Here is a 20,977-nt window from a genome sequence, read left to right as displayed (position 1 = left end):
TTTTGGAAGGTCAGAGTGTCACCAAAGGGGAAGTGTTAGAAACCAAGGACAAGAGAGGAGCAGAGAGAGTAAGAAAACGATGGGAAATATGGACTCAGTGGGGCTACAGCTTTGACAGTCGCTCATTGAGAGCCAAACAGAATGCTTGCTGGCTACTGGGGGATGTACACTCCACTCCACTCCAATGCCAACCAGGAGTCTCTGAAAACCACCACCGGCCATAGGGCACATTCTCTGCCCCTTCTGGTGTGTGTGTGCGTGTGTGCGTGCGTTTGTGTGTGTGTGTACAAAATAAGAGCCCTTTTTTTTTTTTTTTTTTGCAGGAAAAAATGAGTTCTCTTTTCATTTCTTCCTTCTCTCCCTCCAAGACCTACTATTCTTGCTTATTCCTGTGATAAAAACAGTAAAGAAGGGGCTTCCCTGGTGGCGCAGCGGTTGAGAGTCCGCCTGCCGATGCAGGAGACGCGGGTTCGTGCCCCGGTCCGGGAAGATCCCACATGCCGCGGAGCGGCTGGGCCCGTGAGCCATGGCCGCTGAGCCTGCGCGTCCGGAGCCTGTGCTCCGCAACGGGAGAGGCCACAACAGTGAGAGGCCCGCGTATCGCAAAAAAAAAAAAAAAAAAAAAAAAAAAAAAAACAACAGTAAAGAAGGCTTTTGAGAATCGAGTAAGTGTTTGAAGAGGGGAGGGGAAGTATTTTTTACCAGTTTGGCCATCAGAAGGATCTGATAGGCTGGGATAAGGTTTAAGAGAGCTGGAAGGAACACCTATGTTGGATGCATATGTGACTATATTATATGTTGAGAGTCTAATCTAGGACCTTGAAAATCACGATTATTGAATTGCGAGGAAACAGGCATGCTGGGGAAAGGGAGTCTTTTCCTGCCCCTCCCCCCACTATTCGGTTCCATCTCCACCTGGAAGGAGCACTTCCCCTGCTTCTACTTCTTTCCATCCCCTCTGCTAGCTCCTGCCAGGAGACGAGGAGCATCTAATGGGGTTGGTCAGTGTGTGTTCGCTGGACCCAGTGCTGTTAGCGTAAAGATTTATTGTGCCTTAAAGCAGTGCACACGAGTCACCTGGGGGCGCCGTTAGGATGCAGATTCTGACCCAGTAGGTCTGTGTGGCATGAGAGTCTGTATTTCTAACAGTCCCTGGGGTGTGGGTGGGAAGACACACAGTGAAGATCAACTACTTAGCGGCAGGAACCAAGAGCTAGCTTGCCTCTTCCCCGTCCAAGAAGGCCAGCTAACTGCCTCCTCCATCCTTTGTCACCTCGGCTCCCTGAGCAGGTCGTGCAGGAGGCAGGAAAGAGTTAAGGCTCCTTTCTTAGGGCCTCAGCAACTGCTCTGTCCTGTGGGCACCGCCGAGCAAATGGAGACCAAGATTTAGATTTGGGGGAGAGGCAGAAGGGGCTGGAGTGGAGATGTCAGAACCAAGCTTCAGGCTGTATCAGCCAGGGTTATGTCAAGAATAGAAGCCACTCTATTCCAGGTACGGCGAAAATTAGAGGTTGACACAGCCAGGGGCAGGGCTGGAGGAGCAAAAGTCAAAGAGGCTACCCTTAGCCATTCCACTTGTAGCACCAAGGCGAAGGTTCTCTTGAACTTCACCAGAAGGTGCTGTGAACCTCAGGACCCTCGGCGAAGCCCACACACCAGTCTCCATCTCTAGCAGCAAAGCCAGTGGTTCTCAAAGCTTCCCCTGAGCGCTGCTTTGAACCCTGCAGCTGCCTCCAAAAATCAAGACCTGTTGTTCTCTTCCACTTTCCAGACCTCACCCTAGTGCCCCTCTCTCACTGGCAGACTCCAGCCCAGAACCAGGCAGAGAAGGGGCTTCTGGAAACTATTGTTTCTGGCTTCACTGCAACGTCGGGGAGGGCCTTAGAAGGAGGTGGTGGTCATGCTGAGTTGGCAAAAGATAATGTAGCACATGGGTCTAGGTGGCAGGATCGAGCTGAGCTTTATCATATCGGTAAGATGGTGCTTCATAGCCCAGCGGCTATAGTTTTTGTGGGCCGTACGCTCTCTATCTTTACTCCTGGAATGATGGCATTCGGGTCCCTATCAGGCACCCGATGCCGCCTATCCAGTAGACCGCATATGACAATGATCCTGCAGTTCACGGCAAGCCCACACAGAGGTGTTACTCGGCGGAAAACGCTTCACATCCCTCCCTGCCAAGGCCCTGATGAGTGAGGTGTTCGTTGCAGGGTTTTTGCAGTGCCGCCTCTCTGAGGCTCCTAGACAACATCTTTACTTGGAACCCTCTGCCCAGGGTCCCAGAGCGAATGACAGGGAAGACCAGGGCAGAGCAGAGGTGGCAGATGTGTGGCATTTAACACTGTCATGCCTCCTATAGAGAACGCATGGGCTGACAAGTGTCACCTTCTGCTAAATGACTTTCAGTGTCCATAGACTCCCCACCCTCCAGAGACCACTGTCCCTTGGTCAGCCGATAACAACGCAGAGCTTAACACCCCCATGCAGCTGTAACAACGGCCAAGCTTAACAGAGGTCAATGGCAAAAACAGATGCTGGGGAGAAACACTGGGAATTGTTCAGCCAGCATCACCTCAGTGCTCTGACATTTAGCTGGCAACCCTGGTCCTAAAGCCGCTGTTTGCGAAGGCTGAGGGGGTGGCATTTAAAGGCTGGATTAGTTCTGGGGAAGACGGCCTCCTGAGAGTGTGGGTGTTAGGGTCTCAAGCCCAACTGCCCGGGCTGGCAAGAAGAGGCAGCAGATGCCCCTTTGAAAGCCATGGCAGCCACGGTGTGTTTCTCTACCAGGCAGCCTGATGCGAGCCTCTGTGGATTACGGAGTGAAGGATATCCCTCTTGCCAGCCCTTGTCCCCCGTAGGCACAGCAGAGAGGCTGTCCTTACCTTGGGAATTAGCCTGCAAGACCCCGATGCTGTCATCAAACTGCATAGATTTGATGTTGAGTGACGCCAAGATGCATTCCTTGTCCTGCAGCGAAGTATCATCAATATTATTCTGATTGGCTGACAGGATAACGCACATGTCACAGAGGTTGATGTTGACGGCCCTTAAATCAGCCCGACTTAACGGCGTACCCTTTGGCATAGAGGAAAGAGAGAGAAAAAAGGAGAAGCAAAAGTGAGACTGAGGGACAAGAGGGAAAGAGGGGGGAGAAGAATAAAAACAAATTAAAGATTGAGCCGGAGCTTTGGGAAATTATTTAACAAGTATCTTTTTTATGCCTTGACATTAAGCTAGCCTAACTACATTCAAGGGAATAGGAGCTGTGTGTTAATCTAAAGGGTAGTCGGTGCTGATGGCAGCATTTTAGGGCTGCTCTCGATACTCAATCAAGCTATTACTAACTAACGAGGGAGAGGAATTAGGCCATGGTTCTATATCTTCTTCCTGCCTGGAAATTGTCTTGATTTAAGTAACTGTCCTGTGGCAACCTCTGGCTTTCAGAATGTAACGAGGGGGTGGGCTTTCAAATGCCTGTTTATTTAATAGCAGGCCACTTCTGTCTCAGGCAAAAAGACAGCAGCTCCAACTAGAATTCCCAAAGCAGCCAAGAGGAAATAGCCAGCGAGCAAGGTGTGATGAGGTAGGGCTGAATTTGGAGGATGTGGGAGCGAGTGGGATTAACGTGCATCTTGCAAAGGGGATATGTAAAGGGGTGAAGCTTCAGGTATATGATTTTAATGCGTATTTTCAGCAAGAGACAAACAAGGAAATCACCTAACTGTCCAAGAACAGAGGCATGGTTAAATACACTATCAGATATATATACAATGGGAGTCTATACGGCAGGTAAAGGGATTGAAAGACCTCTCCATGTAGGTATTGCCTTGGAAGCATCTCAAGACAGAGGGGCAAGTGAAACAAATAAACAAAAAAACCAAGTTCTAGACAATTCAAAAAGTATGATTTCATTTATGTAACAAGAAACCCACAGAATAGAACTGTAGATGCATGAATGTATTTATAAATGTACGTACACTCAGAGAGAAAGTTCAGGAAAAGTACACACTAAATTAATAACAGTAATTACCCCTGGGGAGGGAAATAAGATTGGGGGTGAAGGAAAAGTTTGCTTTTGACTTTATATACATCTGCTTTGTTTGAATATTTTATAACAAGAACATACTTGATTATTACCGGAGTAATTAAAAATAAACAAGCCAGTAAACAGATTTTTACAAAAATCCCATAACAACAAAAAACAGTGGAAAACAAGTCGCCAGATCCAGGAGGTAATGACAGAGGCCAGGAATGCAGCCACTGGTAAAATAGAAGGGTTAGGATTGGAGGAGAGGGGCATGACTCCCATCTGCTCTGTGTCCTCCGTGGGGAGGGACCAGAGAAGAACTAATCAGGCCGTCCCATATGACAGGGCCCCAAGGGCATCATTTTGGAGTTCACTGCCAGCCACCAGCCTCCTCGATCCTCCAACCTGAATCCAGCTTCTGACTTGCCTTCATGGAGACCTGAGCTGTCTTCAGCTCACTGACCGTGTAGGGAGAGGGTCTGTCAACTGCCTATGTCTCTGGATGTCTTCCTCTCGTTCTCCTTCCTGGAAAGGGGGTTTTGAGAAGACTGGACTTGGCTGCAGAGATCAAGCCCATCAGCCCCCTTTCATAACTCGGAGGCAGTCATGATTCTATTCCCAGCCTCCAAAATGTAACTGCAAAGTGGAATTATGCAGGAAGAGGCATTTAGTGCTACGGGGCTGGGAAGCTACTAATTCCAAGCTCCAGAGCAGGATCTTTTGAGAGAAGGAGAAGTCTCCCCTTTTTTACTAGGGTCTTTTGGTACAAAAGAAGTCTGACCATCTTCCTGAATCATTTCACCAGTGTATAAGCCTCAATTGCCTTACATCCATATTCCTTTAATTTTTACCTTGTAGGGAATCCCCCAGTAATTGTGATATAAGAAAATCCCTGTGCAGCTGTACACGCATGATTTCAAAACTCAAGAAATACAAATGACACACATAGAAACGCCTTGTGTTTCTCTGGGCTGGTCCTACATCTGGGGCCCCGTTTAAACAATGAAATATGCGGAGACATAGGTGAAGGCCCATTTTGTACCAATATGTTGTGTTCGAGTGTGATAAATTTTGGAGGGTTTGAAAAGGCCCTGCAGACAGGAGAACGCATTCATATAGATGCAGGCAGATGAGTGGACGCGTACAAGAGCATACAGAAGGAAACACACACAACAAACACACACACCCAGAAAACATCACACCCACACACCCAACACTATACACATACACACATACATAGACTCCTATATCCCAGAAAACTAATAAGCTCTTTACAAAATACTTTTAGACTCTAGTCCATTGTTCCCAAGGATCATATGGAGAGCACATGTAGGAAAATAATCATGGAAATATGTAATCACAACTATCATGTTTCTGAAATTAGGTATGTATTTGTTTATGCTCTTTTATGTATATGACTATTTTTCTGCAGGTGACTATTTTTAACCACATGTGTTCACTAAGTCAGTGAATTTGGGGCCCAGCAGCCAAAAGATATCTGTCTATATTTTTCTCACTTCTTTATATATTTATTGAGTGTCCACTGCGCCAGGCATACGTTAGGACACATGGTATTGATAGCTACGAATGGGCACTACTTGTGGATTGATTCTTACGTCTTCCTTATTGAATTATATTACTTGACTCTTCTTTTTCCATTTCCGAGGTTCTAGAAGCTGATAATAGAAATAACAAATTTCAGCTCTGTAAGGGGGAAAAAATCCAGACTTCTTAAAATAGAGAATAAAATCTGTGTTCCTCAGTTTTAGGGATGTGAACTTCTAAGAAAACTGTTTGGAGTATAAGTGATATTTGCATGGATTTGTGACCTGGAGAACTATATCAAAGGTTGAAATGTACAGTGCTCTACAATTATTTGAAAGTTCATGGAAAATATATTGATTAACGATTGGGAAGGAGCTAGTTATGTGACTCCCAGATCACGTATCCCATGCCCTCTCATTAAACTGTGGAGTCCCAAATTGTTCCTTTGAGATTTGGGTCCTAGTGTTTTGTAATCAAGAACATCACACGCACACATGTGCACACAGGTACACATACACACACAATCTCATGAAAACATTACTGAGCTTCTAAATGACTAGGAGGGAGGGAGGGGTTGGCCAGCAGAAGGGGATGGCCTTTTGTACAACAGAGATAAAGAACTCTGTTAAATACGTTTAGTTAAAAACAGAACATGGTAAAATAAGATTTCTCCAGCATTCATAACGTCATAAATAACGTCATAAATAAATAGTTCCTCATATAAATTCCGCTATAAGTACTATCATATTGCGAAGCGCTGGGTTTGGGTAGGCAAGAGAGAGACTGTATAGACACTGATACGGTTAATATGTTTGATACCAGCTAAACTCCATGCCTGGGGAGTGACTGAACTTGGCTGCAAATCCCTTTTTTTTTTTTTTTTTTTTTTTGTGGTACGTGGGCCTCTCACTGTTGTGGCCTCTCCCATTGCGGAGCGCAGGCTCCGGACGCACAGGCTCAGCGGCCATGGCTCACGGGCCCAGCCGCTCCGCGGCATGTGGGATCTTCCCGGACAGGGGCACGAATCCGTGTCCCCTGCATCGGCAGGCGGACTCTCAACCACTGCGCCACCAGGGAAGCCCTGCAAATCCCTTTTAATAAGCTCTCCCAGGGTTTGGATATTCCTAGACAGAGCACAGGGGAAGGGCTGAGTCCTCAGGTCCATAACCAGATCAAGAAGCAGAGGCATGATCAAAGCTACAACCACTCTATCCATCTGGGATTTTTCTTTTGTCAATGAAAAGAAGAAAAAAGCATTGCTAATGTGACTTTGGACTTACAGGCAATATGGACACTTTGGGGAAGTTATGAAGAGTCTCCCATTCCCGCTTGAGGTACTCAATGGAACCCACAAACACGATGTGCTTGAGCTCGTGGTAGTGGAAGTTGCTGGCACGGAGTGGCATCACCAGGTTCCGGAGGCCAATCAGGGCTGAACTGACATCTCCAAAGATGCAGACCACCACGTGGCCACTCAGGACGGTCATGGCGGCTTCACTTCGAGTCTGCCGGAGGGAGAAGGGCACAAGCATTGGAGAGAAGACCTCATGGGGTTGTGAAAAGGACTGAAAAAAATCACTTGTGCAAAATACCAAGTAAACAATTGCCGAGTGCTTACTATGTGCTATTATATTTTTAATTTCTTCATGTTATATACATGCCATATACATTTATAATTAGAGTATGTGTGTATAAATTACATTGGTGAAATAAATACATGCAAACATATATTCACACGTATCACTACCTTCTCTGAGAGGATTTAAGGAAGATATGCTATCCATACATAAGAGCAGAACTTTCAGGGGGAAAATAAGAGGGAATAGCAATATTTATGTTACTCGGAAAAGAAGTCTTCGTTTCCAGGAAATTGTTGATAAAATGAGCTGCCTTCTCTGCTTCTGTTGCTGAGATGATGATAAAACAGTCAGACGCATGCTGGCCTCGGCTTGAGAAATGAGTTCCAAATTCTAGACTCATCAACGGGGATCTCATAGGACATCACTGCATCAGTAGGTAGAACATGATATCCTGAGGCAGGGGCTGGCAAACTCTGGCCCACGGGCCAAATCGGGTCCACCGCCTGCTTTTTTATGGCCAGTGAGCTTAGATTGGTTTTTATGTTTGAAAATGGGTTGAAAAAAAAATTAAAAGAAGAATATTTCATAATAGGTGAAACTTATATTAAGTTCAAATTCCACCAAATTTTATTGCAACACGGCCAGTCTTACTCATTTAGGTATTGTCTGTGGCTGCTTTTACATTACAAAAGCAGAGGTGATTAGTTGTGACAGAGACCGTATGGACAGCAAAGCCTAAATTATGTATTATATGACCCTTTCCAGAGAGAGTTTGCTGACCAGTGTCTACTGCTGCCTTGGGGTTTCCAGGGACATGACTGGAGTGGCCACCTGTGTGAAGTCATCAGAAGAAGACTCCCAAACAGCCACTAAAGGGATCAGAACAGCAAGGGCAACAAGCCCATGTCTTCCCCCAACTTTAGGCCTGTATTTACAAAGGGGACAAATGAAAGAATAAATCACCCCAGTTAGAGCTTCCCAGGAAATGTGCATGATTAGCTACTGCTGGCCCCTCTGCTCACTGTGTTTATGCAGAAAGTAACACAGGAGGCCAGTTGTGGGCCTTCCTCTGCCTCTTTCTGGTCCGGTGCCTCCCATCTTGGCTTTCTTCCTCCCTGTCCACCCACTGCATGTCTGGATGGCCCCATGTGGCTTACGATGCTTCTGGGGAGGCATATTAATGTCCCCTGCACATATCAAACTCTGCTCGATTTAATCCCTAGAATTGACCAGTGTATTGATTGTTTAAATGCCAATATTGCAATTCACGATAATGTCAGGGTTATTACAGTAACCCCCAAGGAGAGGAAGAAGCAAGCGTTCACTCCCTGATCGTTAGACTAAAGCAGGGGCTGTCACCATTATTGGTTTCTCTCCGCAACAGTACAGGGACATCTCAGGCGGAGGCCATAAAAAAATGTCTTATAAATGGTGACCAAGGAGGACCCACTAGGGAGTCACACCCCACATCACTGCTTCATGGATGATGCCTGGAGTTAGTTATCTTGGCTGCATGGAAGTGTGTGTGCCTAGGTACCACCAGCAGAGGGTGAACCAGTTTGTAATGTGCCGTGATGGGACCCCTGATTAATTTTAATTGACTGGTCAACCCTTCAGCAAGCCTGAGGAATACCAAGCGGGTCCAGAATAGGGGTTGGAAATCTAGAACAGGAAGGCAGGGAAGGCATCAATTAGCAGAGTGGCCAAGGCACAGGTGCTGACCGCAGGAAATTAGATCTGGGGACCAAAACACCAATCCTTAGACCAGCCACAGCAATATCACCTGGAGAACCTGGTAAAGATCCCAATTCCTGGGACTCAGCCTTGGGGAGACTGATTCTGCCAGGTTTAAGACGCAGAAACTTCTTATGAAGAGAAACTTCTTATGTGTGTATCTTGAGTTTCCTACACATTCTTCAGGGCCTAGTCCAAGTGGGGCCTTAATAGCCATAAACCCCTTCCAAGATCAACTGTTTGTATCCAATAAGACTTCCCCAGCCACTTAAACACATACTAGATTCAAACAGCACTTTGTGCCTTGTAACACTTAGCTCTGAATATATTGTTTCATGGTACATTTATATCTTTTAATTAGATGGTCATTTCCTCAAAATTACGGCCATCTCATGTTTTCTAACCCCTAAAGCATATAGTATCCTGTGCCCAGAAAGTATCCTCATGTTGCTGGCTCTTCCAAGCATCCTCATCTCTGGGCAGGGTTACTTTATTTATTATTATTATTATTATTTTTTTATTTTTTGGCTGTGTTGGGTCTTCATTTCTGTGCAAGGGCTCTCTCTAGTTGCGGCAAGCGGGGGCCACTCTTCATCGCGGTGCGCGGGCCTCTCACTGTCGTGGCCTCTCTTGTTGCAGAGCACAGGCTCCAGACGCGCAGGCTCAGTAACTGTGGCTCACAGGCCTAGTTGCTCCGCGGCATGTGGGATCTTGCCAGAGCAGGGCTCGAACCCGTGTCCCCTGAATTGGCAGGCAGATTCTCAACCACTGCGCCACCAGGAAAGCCCCCAATGCAGGGTTACTTTAGAGAAGGCTTTGTGGGCCACACTGTCTAAACAGCACCTCCCAGGCCCTTTCTAGCCTATGACCTCACTTTATTTGCTTCATAGCACTTTATCAATATCTCAAATGTTATTACATACTCATTGCCTACCTGGAGACCTGGCCTTTGCCCCCACTAGAACAGAAGCTCTATGAGACCAGTCGTTGTCAGGAGTTGTACCCCCAGCAACAAGAACAGTGCCCAACATGTAATAGGTGTGTTATAAATGTTTTGTTAACTGATGTTATTTTTCAGGTGAGGGGAGTAGTAACTGGCCTCACTAAACCCTTTGGTGCTGGCAGGGGGTTCTGAACGTCAGTCAGCCACGCACTCCTCGGGATTATCTAGGCAAGCCATTAAAACCTTGGATCCCGCAATGCCAACCAAGCCTTTGACCTGTCCCCCAGGTGGGTAACACCAGGATGAGTTTATATCCCTAGAGCAAAAGTGGGGCAGATACAACATCAGAATGTAAATACATGGAGCAGCTTTGTGATGAAAACCATTTGCACTCCTTGGACAGGGGCTGTTTCCTAAGAATTCTGACTTTCTGTGCTTTTGTCTGTAACTTTCACACCTCCCAGACAGCCTCCAGCACAAAGCTGTATTGGTTCTTAATGCTCAATTATAATTAAATTGAGAAATCACACACACATTCAGAAAAAAACACAGGGAAAAATCTAGTGGATTAGAGCACAAAGCCATTCTGAGGAACTGGAACGGTCCTTTCTTAGGAAGGGTGGCCATGACATCAGAAATGATAGGATTTTCCTGGTTGGCATAAAGGAGCAGGCCACAGCAATCTGGGGATTAGAAAGCACAAGGGAGAAAGAACCTTTCCATCTGAACTTCCTGATTATTAATCCATTTTTCATGGATTAGCAAGACAATAAATGGTAGGAAAGCCGATGAAGGCATTAAAGCCTAAAGCTGTTAATCGGACCAGTCTAAAGAGTAGAATGGATTGTTATCTATGCTGACGTTCTTGGGACAGACCAGAAGAAGCCCACTGCTGCTCTTGCGAGGAGTCAACCAGGAAACGGGGCTCTGAGCCCCAGCCTTCACGAGGTGGACCACGGTCATCCTGTCATCATCAGCAAATGTGATTTGCCTGCCTACATCGTGTGCTAAGAAGGATCACAAATACGCAAATCAATTATCTAGAAGGATACAAGACACTGTTATAAACGAATGACAATACAGGTAGCATTCCGATTTCTTCATGGCATTTAATATATTATAATAATAATAACAATAGGTAAGTTTATGGAGTCCTATAAACTTATTAAAACATATGGGTTTTAATCTTCACTACAATCCTATGAGCTAAGGTCATTCTCATTCCATCGTCTTACACATAAGAGATATAGTGTAAAGAGCTCAAGTGACTCGCCAAGGCCACACAGCTAATGGCACAGGCAGGCTCTGGCCCCAGAGCCATGTCCACAGGAGTTATGGTACATACTGCCTCCCATGATGCATTTCACATCCTATGGTAATGAGGCAATACATATTCAGTGATTGAAAATTCCACTCTCAGGTCATGTTCTGATGAGAGTTCTAGCTGTTTCAATATATGTCCTGAATATTAAGTATCAAAAATAATCAGGCGCAGGGACTATCACCCCACCATCCAGTTAGGAAAATCTCATTCCTAGTAAACATAATTTGGGACAGAAGCGGATGGCTTCAATTCTGCAATCTGTCACTCACCAGGATGACTTTCTCTATCTCCTTGGGTGCACACCAGTGAAACATCCCAGTAGAGTCATACTTCTTCACGTTGGAGTCCATGTTGTCAATCTGATCATTGCCGGGAATTAACAAGGGGTCATGCCTGGGGAGAAAAGGACAGGAAAACCGAAGTGGAAAATGTGATAAATTATAAATGAAAGTGCCCCCTGCGTTCCATCTCAGAGGAGATGAACGATGCAGAGGAAGTGGTTGTCACTGAAGGCCACTCATCTGCTTGCAGAATCCATCCTTTGAAAGATAACTACCTCAGACCACCACCACCTCCTGTACACGCAGGTGACCTTTGTCAGGTAGTAATTCTGCCTTTCTCTCCCGTTCCCCTTTTTCTAAAACGGACTTCTCATCACTTTGTGGATTTAGTCTCCCTTCTTATGGATGTCTCACTCCTTCTATTCTCATTTTACCAGCTATCCAATCTCTCCATGAGACACACACACCCTGAAGTGTTGTTATTAGCATTGGCAATGAAGAGGAAGGAATAGGAATAGAACCTCATGCTGACTGACTGGCACGAGGATGGAAAGCCAATTACTCGCTCCTTCTGACTACAACTTCTGACGTGATGCTCTTCGCAGTAAAAGCTTTAACAGGCTGCACTTTAAATATTTTAGCAATTTGCCCAATCAGATTTTGCTCTCCCTGGCTGAAGCCCTTTAAAGATTCAGCAGCATGTCACTTCAGAGCAGATTGACTACCAAATGCCCACATCTGGAATACATGATTTCAATACTAAACACTCCCCTCTCTCCTTGCCTTGACAACTGTATTTGCACTAACTGTCCAATGATGCTCTCCCCTACCCCTACCTTCACCTCCCAACTGCCACACTCCTTAGATGAGAGCCTCAAGCTCAGAGGCATCTTAATAAACTTGTCTTGAATTCTCAGAGCTCCAGTCACCCTCTCTTGCCTTGTTTACTGGTGGAAAAGAAAGATGCCTCTACAGAGGCCTCCCCTCCAGTGGATGGGCAGAGCCTTACCAATAACCTCAAGAATTACAATAGAATCAGGCAGCTCTAACAAGCTTACAGCGTAAGAAATATAATCCTGCATCTTGGCCCATATCCATTGTCTAGATTCTATCTCTGATAGAGATTCTGCACCTCTGTTTTCAGGGAGGCATTTGGGTTTCTACAAGAATGACTGCATAAAGTTAGGACAATGTCCCAGGCATAGTTGGCTATCTGTGCAGTGGAGCCATTTTCCCTGAATAATCTTGTCAATTCAAGATAGCAAATACAAATAAGTTGAAATTCCAAAATTTACTGTAAAGTGATTTTACCTTTTAAACCATCTATTTCAAGCATTAAAGCATGAACTTTATTTAGTTCTTAGTATTTCTTCCTCTAAAATTTCTCTGATATTTCTCATTTGTATGTTCAGAACAAAGACAGTGGGATAGCAATCCCTCCTACATGGTCCAGAGACCTATTATTAAGTCTTCAGGATCTCTACCATGGCCCTCCTAATAGGCCTTCCAATCCCACTTAAGATGGGAAGACTCTTACTGCATTTATTTATTCCTGAGAATTTTCTTTTAGGCTACACCAAATGACAAATATCATGTGAAGCCATCCTGCAAAGTTATCTTCAATGAACACGCTAGATTACTATAGGAACTGTCATATCTGATCTTAAAAGGAGAAGAACCGTTAGCTCGGAACAACATCTCAGTAGATGGGCTGTTGGAATGTGAGAGGTGTTGTAAACCAGCAGGTCACCTTTCAAATACTGAGCTCAGTCAAAAATGCTAAAATAAAAAGGCACTTGCTGATAAGAATGGGTCACAGATCAGGGCAAGATCAAATATGAATATTTTTGTCCTTGAAGACTCTTTAAGAGTTCTATAGATATCCACTACACACCATAAAGAAGAGGTCTGAGAAAATGAACAGAATGGACTTTCTTCCCAGCCCTAGAAGAATGTATTTCAGTTGGAAGAGGACCTTAAATTTTCCCTGAAGATACAGAGCCAGGTTGTTTATTGGTTGGAGAGGAGGTATTATCTCAGGGAGGTCTGAGACCTGCCCCCAGTGTATTCAGGATTTATATTCATATAATATTAGCAAGCAAGCCACTGCTGTAGTAAGCTGGCCAAAATTCCTTTCAGAACATATGTGCCTTGAGGGAGAGGAGATACATTTTTATTCCCTGTCTTTTGCGGAAGGAATCATCCCTTTGTTACTCTGGCCTCCAACCCTCATCCTAGAAAAGTAAATAAGGTGGGAAGATGCCGAGTTAGCATCTCCCCACAACTAGGGCACCTGCCGGCCGCTGGTGGAGGACCCTGATGCCCAAGGAGACAGGAGGAACCCCCAAGTGAACTGGTAGGGCGTGGGGGGACTGAGAGGGGAGGAGAAGTGGAGGCCAGACAAGATTGGTGCCCCTGAGGCCAGGGAGATCAGGAGAGGCAGGTGGGAGGGGCCCTCGGGAGGAGTGGGAGAGGAGCAGAGGGCGACTGCCCTGCCCACTTGGGCCAGGGAGCCTGCTGGGCCCCCAGGTGAGGTCCCCCACCCTCTGAGACCAGGGGTGGGGGGCATGTCTGGGCCTCTGCTGTTCCATTGAGCCTAAGCCTAACCCCCCACAGCCCCCAGGGCCTTTTCCAGCCCAGTGGGTCCTGAGCATTGGCCCCGCCCATCACCCAAACCTCACCCTTGCTTAGGCCCTGCTCTCCACAGCCAAAGCCTTTTCCCCCTTTTTAAATTTTCCTTTTCCCTCCTCCTCTTTTTTACTATTGTGGTACTGTTGTACCTTCCGGTTGTTGATTCATCTATATTTTTATATTCTTTCTAACATATCTATTAGTTGCTTAGTCTAATTTTATTTTTTACCTTGTTTCTTTTTTTCTTTTTTTTTTTTTTAACCACCCCACATGGCTTGCGGGATCTTGGTTCATGAGCCGGGGGTCAGGCTGAAGCTCCTGCAGTGGAAGCTCCGAGTCCAAACCACTGGACTAACAGAGAACCTCAGACCCCAGGGAATATTCATTGGAGTGAGGTCTCACCGAGGTCCTCATCTCAGCACCAAAACCCAGATCTACCCAACAGCCTATAAACTCCAGTGTTGGAGGCCTCAGGCCAAACAACCAGTAAGACAGGAACACAACTCCACTCATTAAAAAAAAAAAAAAAAAAGTGAGACAGCAAAATAATACGTCACAGATGAAGGAGCAAGGTAAAAACCTACAAGACCAAATAAATGAAGAGGAAATAGGCAATCTATCTGAAAAAGGATTCAATGTAATGATAGTAAAGTTGATCCAGAATCTAGGAAATAGAATGGAGGCACAGATTTAGAAAAATACAAGAAATGTTTAACAAAGATCTAGAAGAACTAAAGCACAAACAAACAGAGATGAACAACACAATAACTGAAATGAAAAATACACTAGAAGGAATAAATAACAGAATAACTGAGGCAGAAGAACGAATAAGTGAGCTGGAAGACAAAATGGTGGAAATAACTGCCGAGGAGCAAAATAAAGAAAAAAGATTGAAAAGGATTGAAGACAATCTCAGAGACCTCTGGGACAACACTAAACACACCAATATTCGAATTATAGGGGTCTCAGAAAAAGAAAGGGTCTGAGATAATATTTGAAGAGATTATAGTCGAAAATTTCCCTAACATGGGAAAGGAAGTAGTCACCCAAGTCCAGGAAGCAAAGAGAGTCCTATACAGGATATATCCTAGGAAAAACACACCAAGACACATATTAATCAAAGTAACATAAAGGAAATTCAAAGAAAAATATTAAAAGCAGCAAGGGGAAAAACAAAAAGTAACATACAAAGGAATCCCCATAGGGTTATCAGCTGATTTTTCAACAGAAACTCTGCAGGCCAGAAGGGAGTGGCAGGATATACAGGATATACATAAAGTGATGAAAGAGAAAAACCTACAACCAAGATTACTATACCCAGCAAGGATCTCATTCACATTTGATGGAGAAATCAAAAGCTTTTCAGACAAGCAAAAACTAAGAGAATTCAGCATCAACAAACCAGCTTTACAACAAATGCTAAAGAAACTTCTCTAGGCAAGAAACACAAGAGAAGAAGAAGACCCACAAAAACAAACTCAAAACAATTAAGAAAATGGTAACAGGAACATACATATCAACAATCACCTTGAAGGTAAATGGATTAAATGTCCCAACCAAAAGACACAGACTGCCTGAATGGATACAAAAACAAGACCCATATATATGGGTCTACAAGGGACCCACTTCAGACCTAGGGACACATACAGACTGAAAGTGAAGGGATGGAAAAAGATATTCCATGCAAATGGAAATCAAAAGAAAACTGGAGTAGCAGTACTCATATCAGATAAAATAGACTTTAAAATAAAGACTGGGGCTTCCCTGGTGGCGCAGTGGTTGAGAGTCTGCCTGCTGATGCAGGGGACACAGGTTCGTGCCCTGGTCCAGGAGGATCCCACCTGCCGTGGAGCAGCTGGGCCCATGGGCCATGGCCGCTGAGCCTGCATGTCCAGAGCCTGTGCTCTGCAACAGGAGAGGCCACAACAGTGAGAGGCCTGCGTACCGCAAAAAAAATAATAATAAAATAAATAAAATAAAATAGAATAAAGACTGTTACAAAAGATAAGGAGGGACATTACATAATGATCAAAGGATCAATCCAAGAAGAAGATAGAACAATTATAAATGTTAGGAGAACCTCAATACATATGGCAAATGCTAACAACCATGAAAGGAGAAATTGACAGTAACACAATAATAGTAGGGACTTTAAGACCCCACTTACACCAATGGGCAGATCATCCAAACAGAAAATAAATAAGGAAACACAAGCTTTAAATGACACAATAGACCAGATAGATTTAATCTATATTTATAGAACATTCCACCCAAAACTGGCAGAACACACATTCTTCTCAAGTGCACATGGAACATTCTCCAGGATAGATCACATCTTGGGTCACAAATCAAGCCTCAGAAAATTTAAGAAAATTGAAATCATATCAAGCATCTTTTCTGATCACAATGCTATGAGAATGGAAATCAGTTACAGGAAAAAAAAATGTAAAAAACACAAATACATGGAGGCTAAACAGTGTGCTACTAAATAACCAAGAGATCACTGGAAAAATCAAAGAAATTTAAAAATACATAGAAACAAATGGTAATGAATACACGACAGCCCAAAACCTATGGTACGCAGCAAAAGCAGTTCTAAGAGGGAAGTTTATAGCAATTCAATCTCACCTCAAGAAATTTAAAAAATTGCAAATAAACAATCTAACCCTACACTTAAAACAATTAGAGAAAGAAGAACAAAGAAAACCCAAAGTCAGTAGAAAGAAAAAAATCATAAAGATCAGAGCAGAAATACATGAAATAGAAATGAAGAAAACAATAGCAGAGATCAATAAAACTAAAAGCTGGTTCTTTGAGAAGATAAACAAAATTGATAAACCATTAGCCAGACTCATCAAGAAAAAAAGGGAGAGGATGCAAATCAACAGAATTAAAAATGAAAAGGGAGAAATCACAACGGACACTGCAGAAATACAAAGGATTATAAGAGACTGCTACAAATAACTACACACCAATAAAATGGAAAACCACAAAGAAATGGACAAATTCTTGGAAAGGTACAATTTTTCAAGACTGAACCAGGAAGAATTAGAAAATATAAATAGACCTATCACAGGTAATGAAATTGAAACTGTAATTAAAAATCTTCCAACAAACAAAAGTCCAGGACCAGGTAGCTTCACAGGCAAATTCTATCAAACATTTAGAGTAGAATTAACACTGATCCTTCTCAAACTCTTCCAACAATTGCAGAGGGAGAAACACTCCCAAATAATTTCTACAAAGTCATCATCACCCTGATGCAAAAACCAGAAAAAGATATCACAAAAAAAGAAAATTATACACCAATATCACTGATGAACATAGATGCAAAAATCCTCAACAAAATACTAGCAAACAGAATCCAACAACAAAGGATCATACACCATGATCAAGTGGGATTTATCCCAAGGATGAAAGGATTCTTCAATATATGCAAATCAATCAGTGTGATACACCACATTAACAAATTAAGCAATTAAAACCATATGATCATCTCAATAGATGTAGAAAAAGCTTCTGACAAAATTCAACACCCATTTATGATCAAAACTCTCCAGAAAATGGGCACAGAGAGAACCTACCTCAACATAATAAAGGCCATATATGACAAACCCACACCAAGCATCATACTCAATGGTGAAATACTGAAAGCATTTCCACTAAGATCAGGAACAAGACAAGGATGCCCACTCTCGTCATGCTTATTCAACATAGTTTTGGAAGTCCTAGCCATGGCAATCAGAGAAGATAAAGAAATAAAAGGAATACAAATTGGAAAAGAAGAAGTAAAACTGTCACTGTTTGCAGATGACATGATACTATACGTAGAAAATCCTAAAGACGCCACCAGAAAACTACTAGAACTAATCAATGAATTTGGTAAGGTTGCAGAATACAAAATTAATGCACAGAAATCGCTGGTATCCTATATACCAACAACAAAAAATCAGAAGGAGAAATTAAGGAAACACTCCCATTTACCATCGCAACAAAAAGAATAAAATACCTAGGAATAAACCTGCCTAAGTAGGTGAAAGACTTGTACTCAGAAAACTATAAAACACTGATGAAAGAAATCAAAGATGACATAAACAGATGAGAAATATACCATACCATGTTCTTGGACTGGAAGAATCAATATTGTGAAAATGACTATACTACCCAAAGCAATCTACAAATTCAAAGCAATCTACAGATTCAATGCAATCCCTATCAAACTACCAATTGCCCTCTTCACAGAATTAGAACAAAAAATTTTACAATTCGTATGGAAACCAAAAGACCTCAAACAGCCAAAGCAATCTTGAGAAAGAAAAACGGAGTTGGAGGAATCAGGCTCCCCGACTTTGAACTATACCACAAAACTACAGTAATCAAGACAGTATGGTACTGGCACAAAAACAGTAATATAGATCAATGGAACAGGACAGAAAGCCCAGAGATAAACCCATGCACATATGGTCACCTAATTTACGACAAAGGAGGTGAGAACATAAAATGGAGAGAAGACAGCCTCTTCAATAAGTGGTGCCAGGAAAACTGGACAGCTACATGTAAAAGAATGAAATTGGAACACTCCTTAACACCATACACAAAAATAAACTCAAAATGGATTCAAGACCTAAATGTAATGCCAGACACTATGAAACGTTTAGAGGAAAGCACAGGCAGAACACTCTGTGACATAAATCACAGCAAGATCCTTTTTGATCCACCTCCTAGAGAAATGGAAATAAAAACAAAAATAAACAAATGGGACCTGATGAAACTTAAAAGCTTTTGCACAGCAAAGGAAACCATAAACAAGAGAAAAAGACAACCCTCAGAATGGGAAAAAATATTTGCAAATGAAACAACATAGGATTAATCTCCAAAATATACAAACAGCTCATGGAGCTCAACATCAAAAAAACAAACAATCTAATTTTAAAATGGGCAGAAGACCTAAATAGACATTTCACCACAGAAGACATACAGATGGTCAAGAGGCACATTAAAAGATGCTCAACAACACTAATTATTAGAGAAATGCAAATCAAAACTATAATGAGGTATCACTTCAAGTGGGTCAGAATGGCCATTATCAAAAAGTCTAGAAACAATAAATGCTGGAAAGGGTGTGGTGAAAAGGGAACCCTCCTGCACTGTTGGTGGGAATGTAAATTGATACAACCACTATGGAAAACATCATGGAGGTTCCTTCAAAAACTAAAAACAGAACTACCATATGACCCAGCAATCCTACTACTGGGCATATACCCTGAGAAAACCATAATTCAAAAAGAAACATGCACCACATTGTTCACTGCAGCACTATTTACAATAGCCAGGACATGGAACCCACCTAAATGTCCATTGACAGATGAATGGATAAACAAGATGTGGTATATATATACAATGGAATATTACTCAGCCATAAAAAGAAAGGAAATTGAGTTATCAGTAGTGAGGTGGATGGATCTAGATTCTGTCATACAGAGTGAAGTAAGTCAAAAAGAGAAAAACAGGGCTTCCCTGGTGGCGCAGTGGTTGAGAGTCCGCCTGCCGATGCAGGGGACACGGGTTCGTGCCCCAGTCCGGGAGGATCCCACATGCCGCGGAGCGGCTGGGCCCGTGAGCCATGGCCGCTGAGCCTGCGCGTCCGGAGCCTGTGCTCCGCAATGGGAGAGGCCACAACAGCGAGAGGCCCGCGTACCACAAAAAAAAAAAAAAAAAAAAAAAAAAAAAAAAAAAAAAAAAAAAAAAAAAAGAGAAAAACAAATACTGTACGCTAATGCATATATATGGAATCTAAAAAAAAAAGAAAAGAAATGGTGCTGATGAACCTAGTTGCAGGGCAGGAATAAAGATGTAGACATAGAGAATGGACTTGAGGACACAGGGTGTGCGGGGTAAGCTGGGGCAAAGGAGAGTAGCATCAACATATATACACTACCAAGTGTAAAATGGATAGCTAGTGGGAAGCAGCAGCATAGCACAGGGTGATCAGCTCCGTGCTTTGCAATGACCTAGAGGGGTGGGATAGGGAGGATGGGAGGGAGGCTCAAGAGGGAGGGGATATGGGGACATGTGTATGCCTATGGCTGATTCACTTTGGTGTACAACAGAAACTAAGACAGTATTGTGGAGCAATTACACTCCAATAAAGATCTATAAAAAAAAATGTTTCCTACTGAAAAAAAAAAAGAAAAGTAAATAAACAAGACTGAGGATCAATTGTCCCTCAGTGAAAAGAAAAAAAAGACAGCTTTTTAATGTCAAGCCTCATAACTAGGGTAGAGATTTAGGTACACCAGGTATCATCTGACACTAGGGCTGTAAGCCAGGATTTGCACTGGAACATCTAGAAGCATCAGGGAAGTCTCAGTGGTAAGCCACGCTGTACTCCGTACTTCCTGCAAGCCTCTCAGCCTGCCCCGAATCATTTAAATATAGGTCATCCAGGATGTTACTAAAAGGGGCTGATCTCAAAACCATCAAAAACCTCCCTGAACAAAGATATTTCCGTTTCTGATCAGCCATGGTACCTGAAATTTGAACTCTGGGTTCCTGAATCAGCAAAGCAATCAATAAACAGGAATCCCCTCTTCTGTGCCGGGAATGGAGGATACAGCAATGATGAAGGCACAGTCCCTAGTCAAAGAGAGGGTTATAATACAGCAAGCGGGAGAGAAAATGTCCATCAACGGTTGTGATACACTGTGGTAAGTGTTATAGCAAAGTGAATGTACAAGGTGGTCTGAGAACACCAGGAAAGCTGTCAATTGCCTGGTATTTGAGTAACATCAAGAAAGGCTTTGCAAAGAAGATAACTTTTGATCTGAGCCCTGAAAGGTAAGGAGGAATCTCAGCATATTAGAGTCATGATCCACTAGGAGCCATCCAGAGGATTGAGACCCAAAAGAAAAG

At 43.3% G+C, this 20,977-nt stretch overlaps 1 protein-coding gene across 38 annotated transcripts in view; it reads right to left on the bottom strand.

The window, feature by feature from the left end:
- Positions 1-20,977, bottom strand: part of KCNMA1 (potassium calcium-activated channel subfamily M alpha 1) — a 773,456-nt gene that overhangs the window by 77,910 nt on the left and 674,569 nt on the right. For all 38 annotated transcript variants that reach the window (XR_010838921.1, XM_067025277.1, XM_067025278.1 and 35 more), the window contains 3 exons: positions 11,423-11,546; positions 6,853-7,077; positions 2,883-3,075 (listed from right to left, as the gene is read on the bottom strand). Coding sequence is in view for 37 of the 38 variants with exons in the window: in XM_067025277.1 (XP_066881378.1) it covers positions 2,883-3,075; positions 6,853-7,077; positions 11,423-11,546 (542 nt within the window). In the remaining variant the exon portion in view is untranslated. The remainder of the gene's footprint in view (positions 1-2,882; positions 3,076-6,852; positions 7,078-11,422; positions 11,547-20,977) is intronic.

Source organism: Kogia breviceps, chromosome 2 (assembly GCF_026419965.1).
Source record: "Kogia breviceps isolate mKogBre1 chromosome 2, mKogBre1 haplotype 1, whole genome shotgun sequence".
NCBI classification, from domain to species: Eukaryota; Metazoa; Chordata; class Mammalia; order Artiodactyla; family Physeteridae; genus Kogia; species Kogia breviceps.
This window is presented reverse-complemented; position numbering and strand designations above follow the sequence as displayed.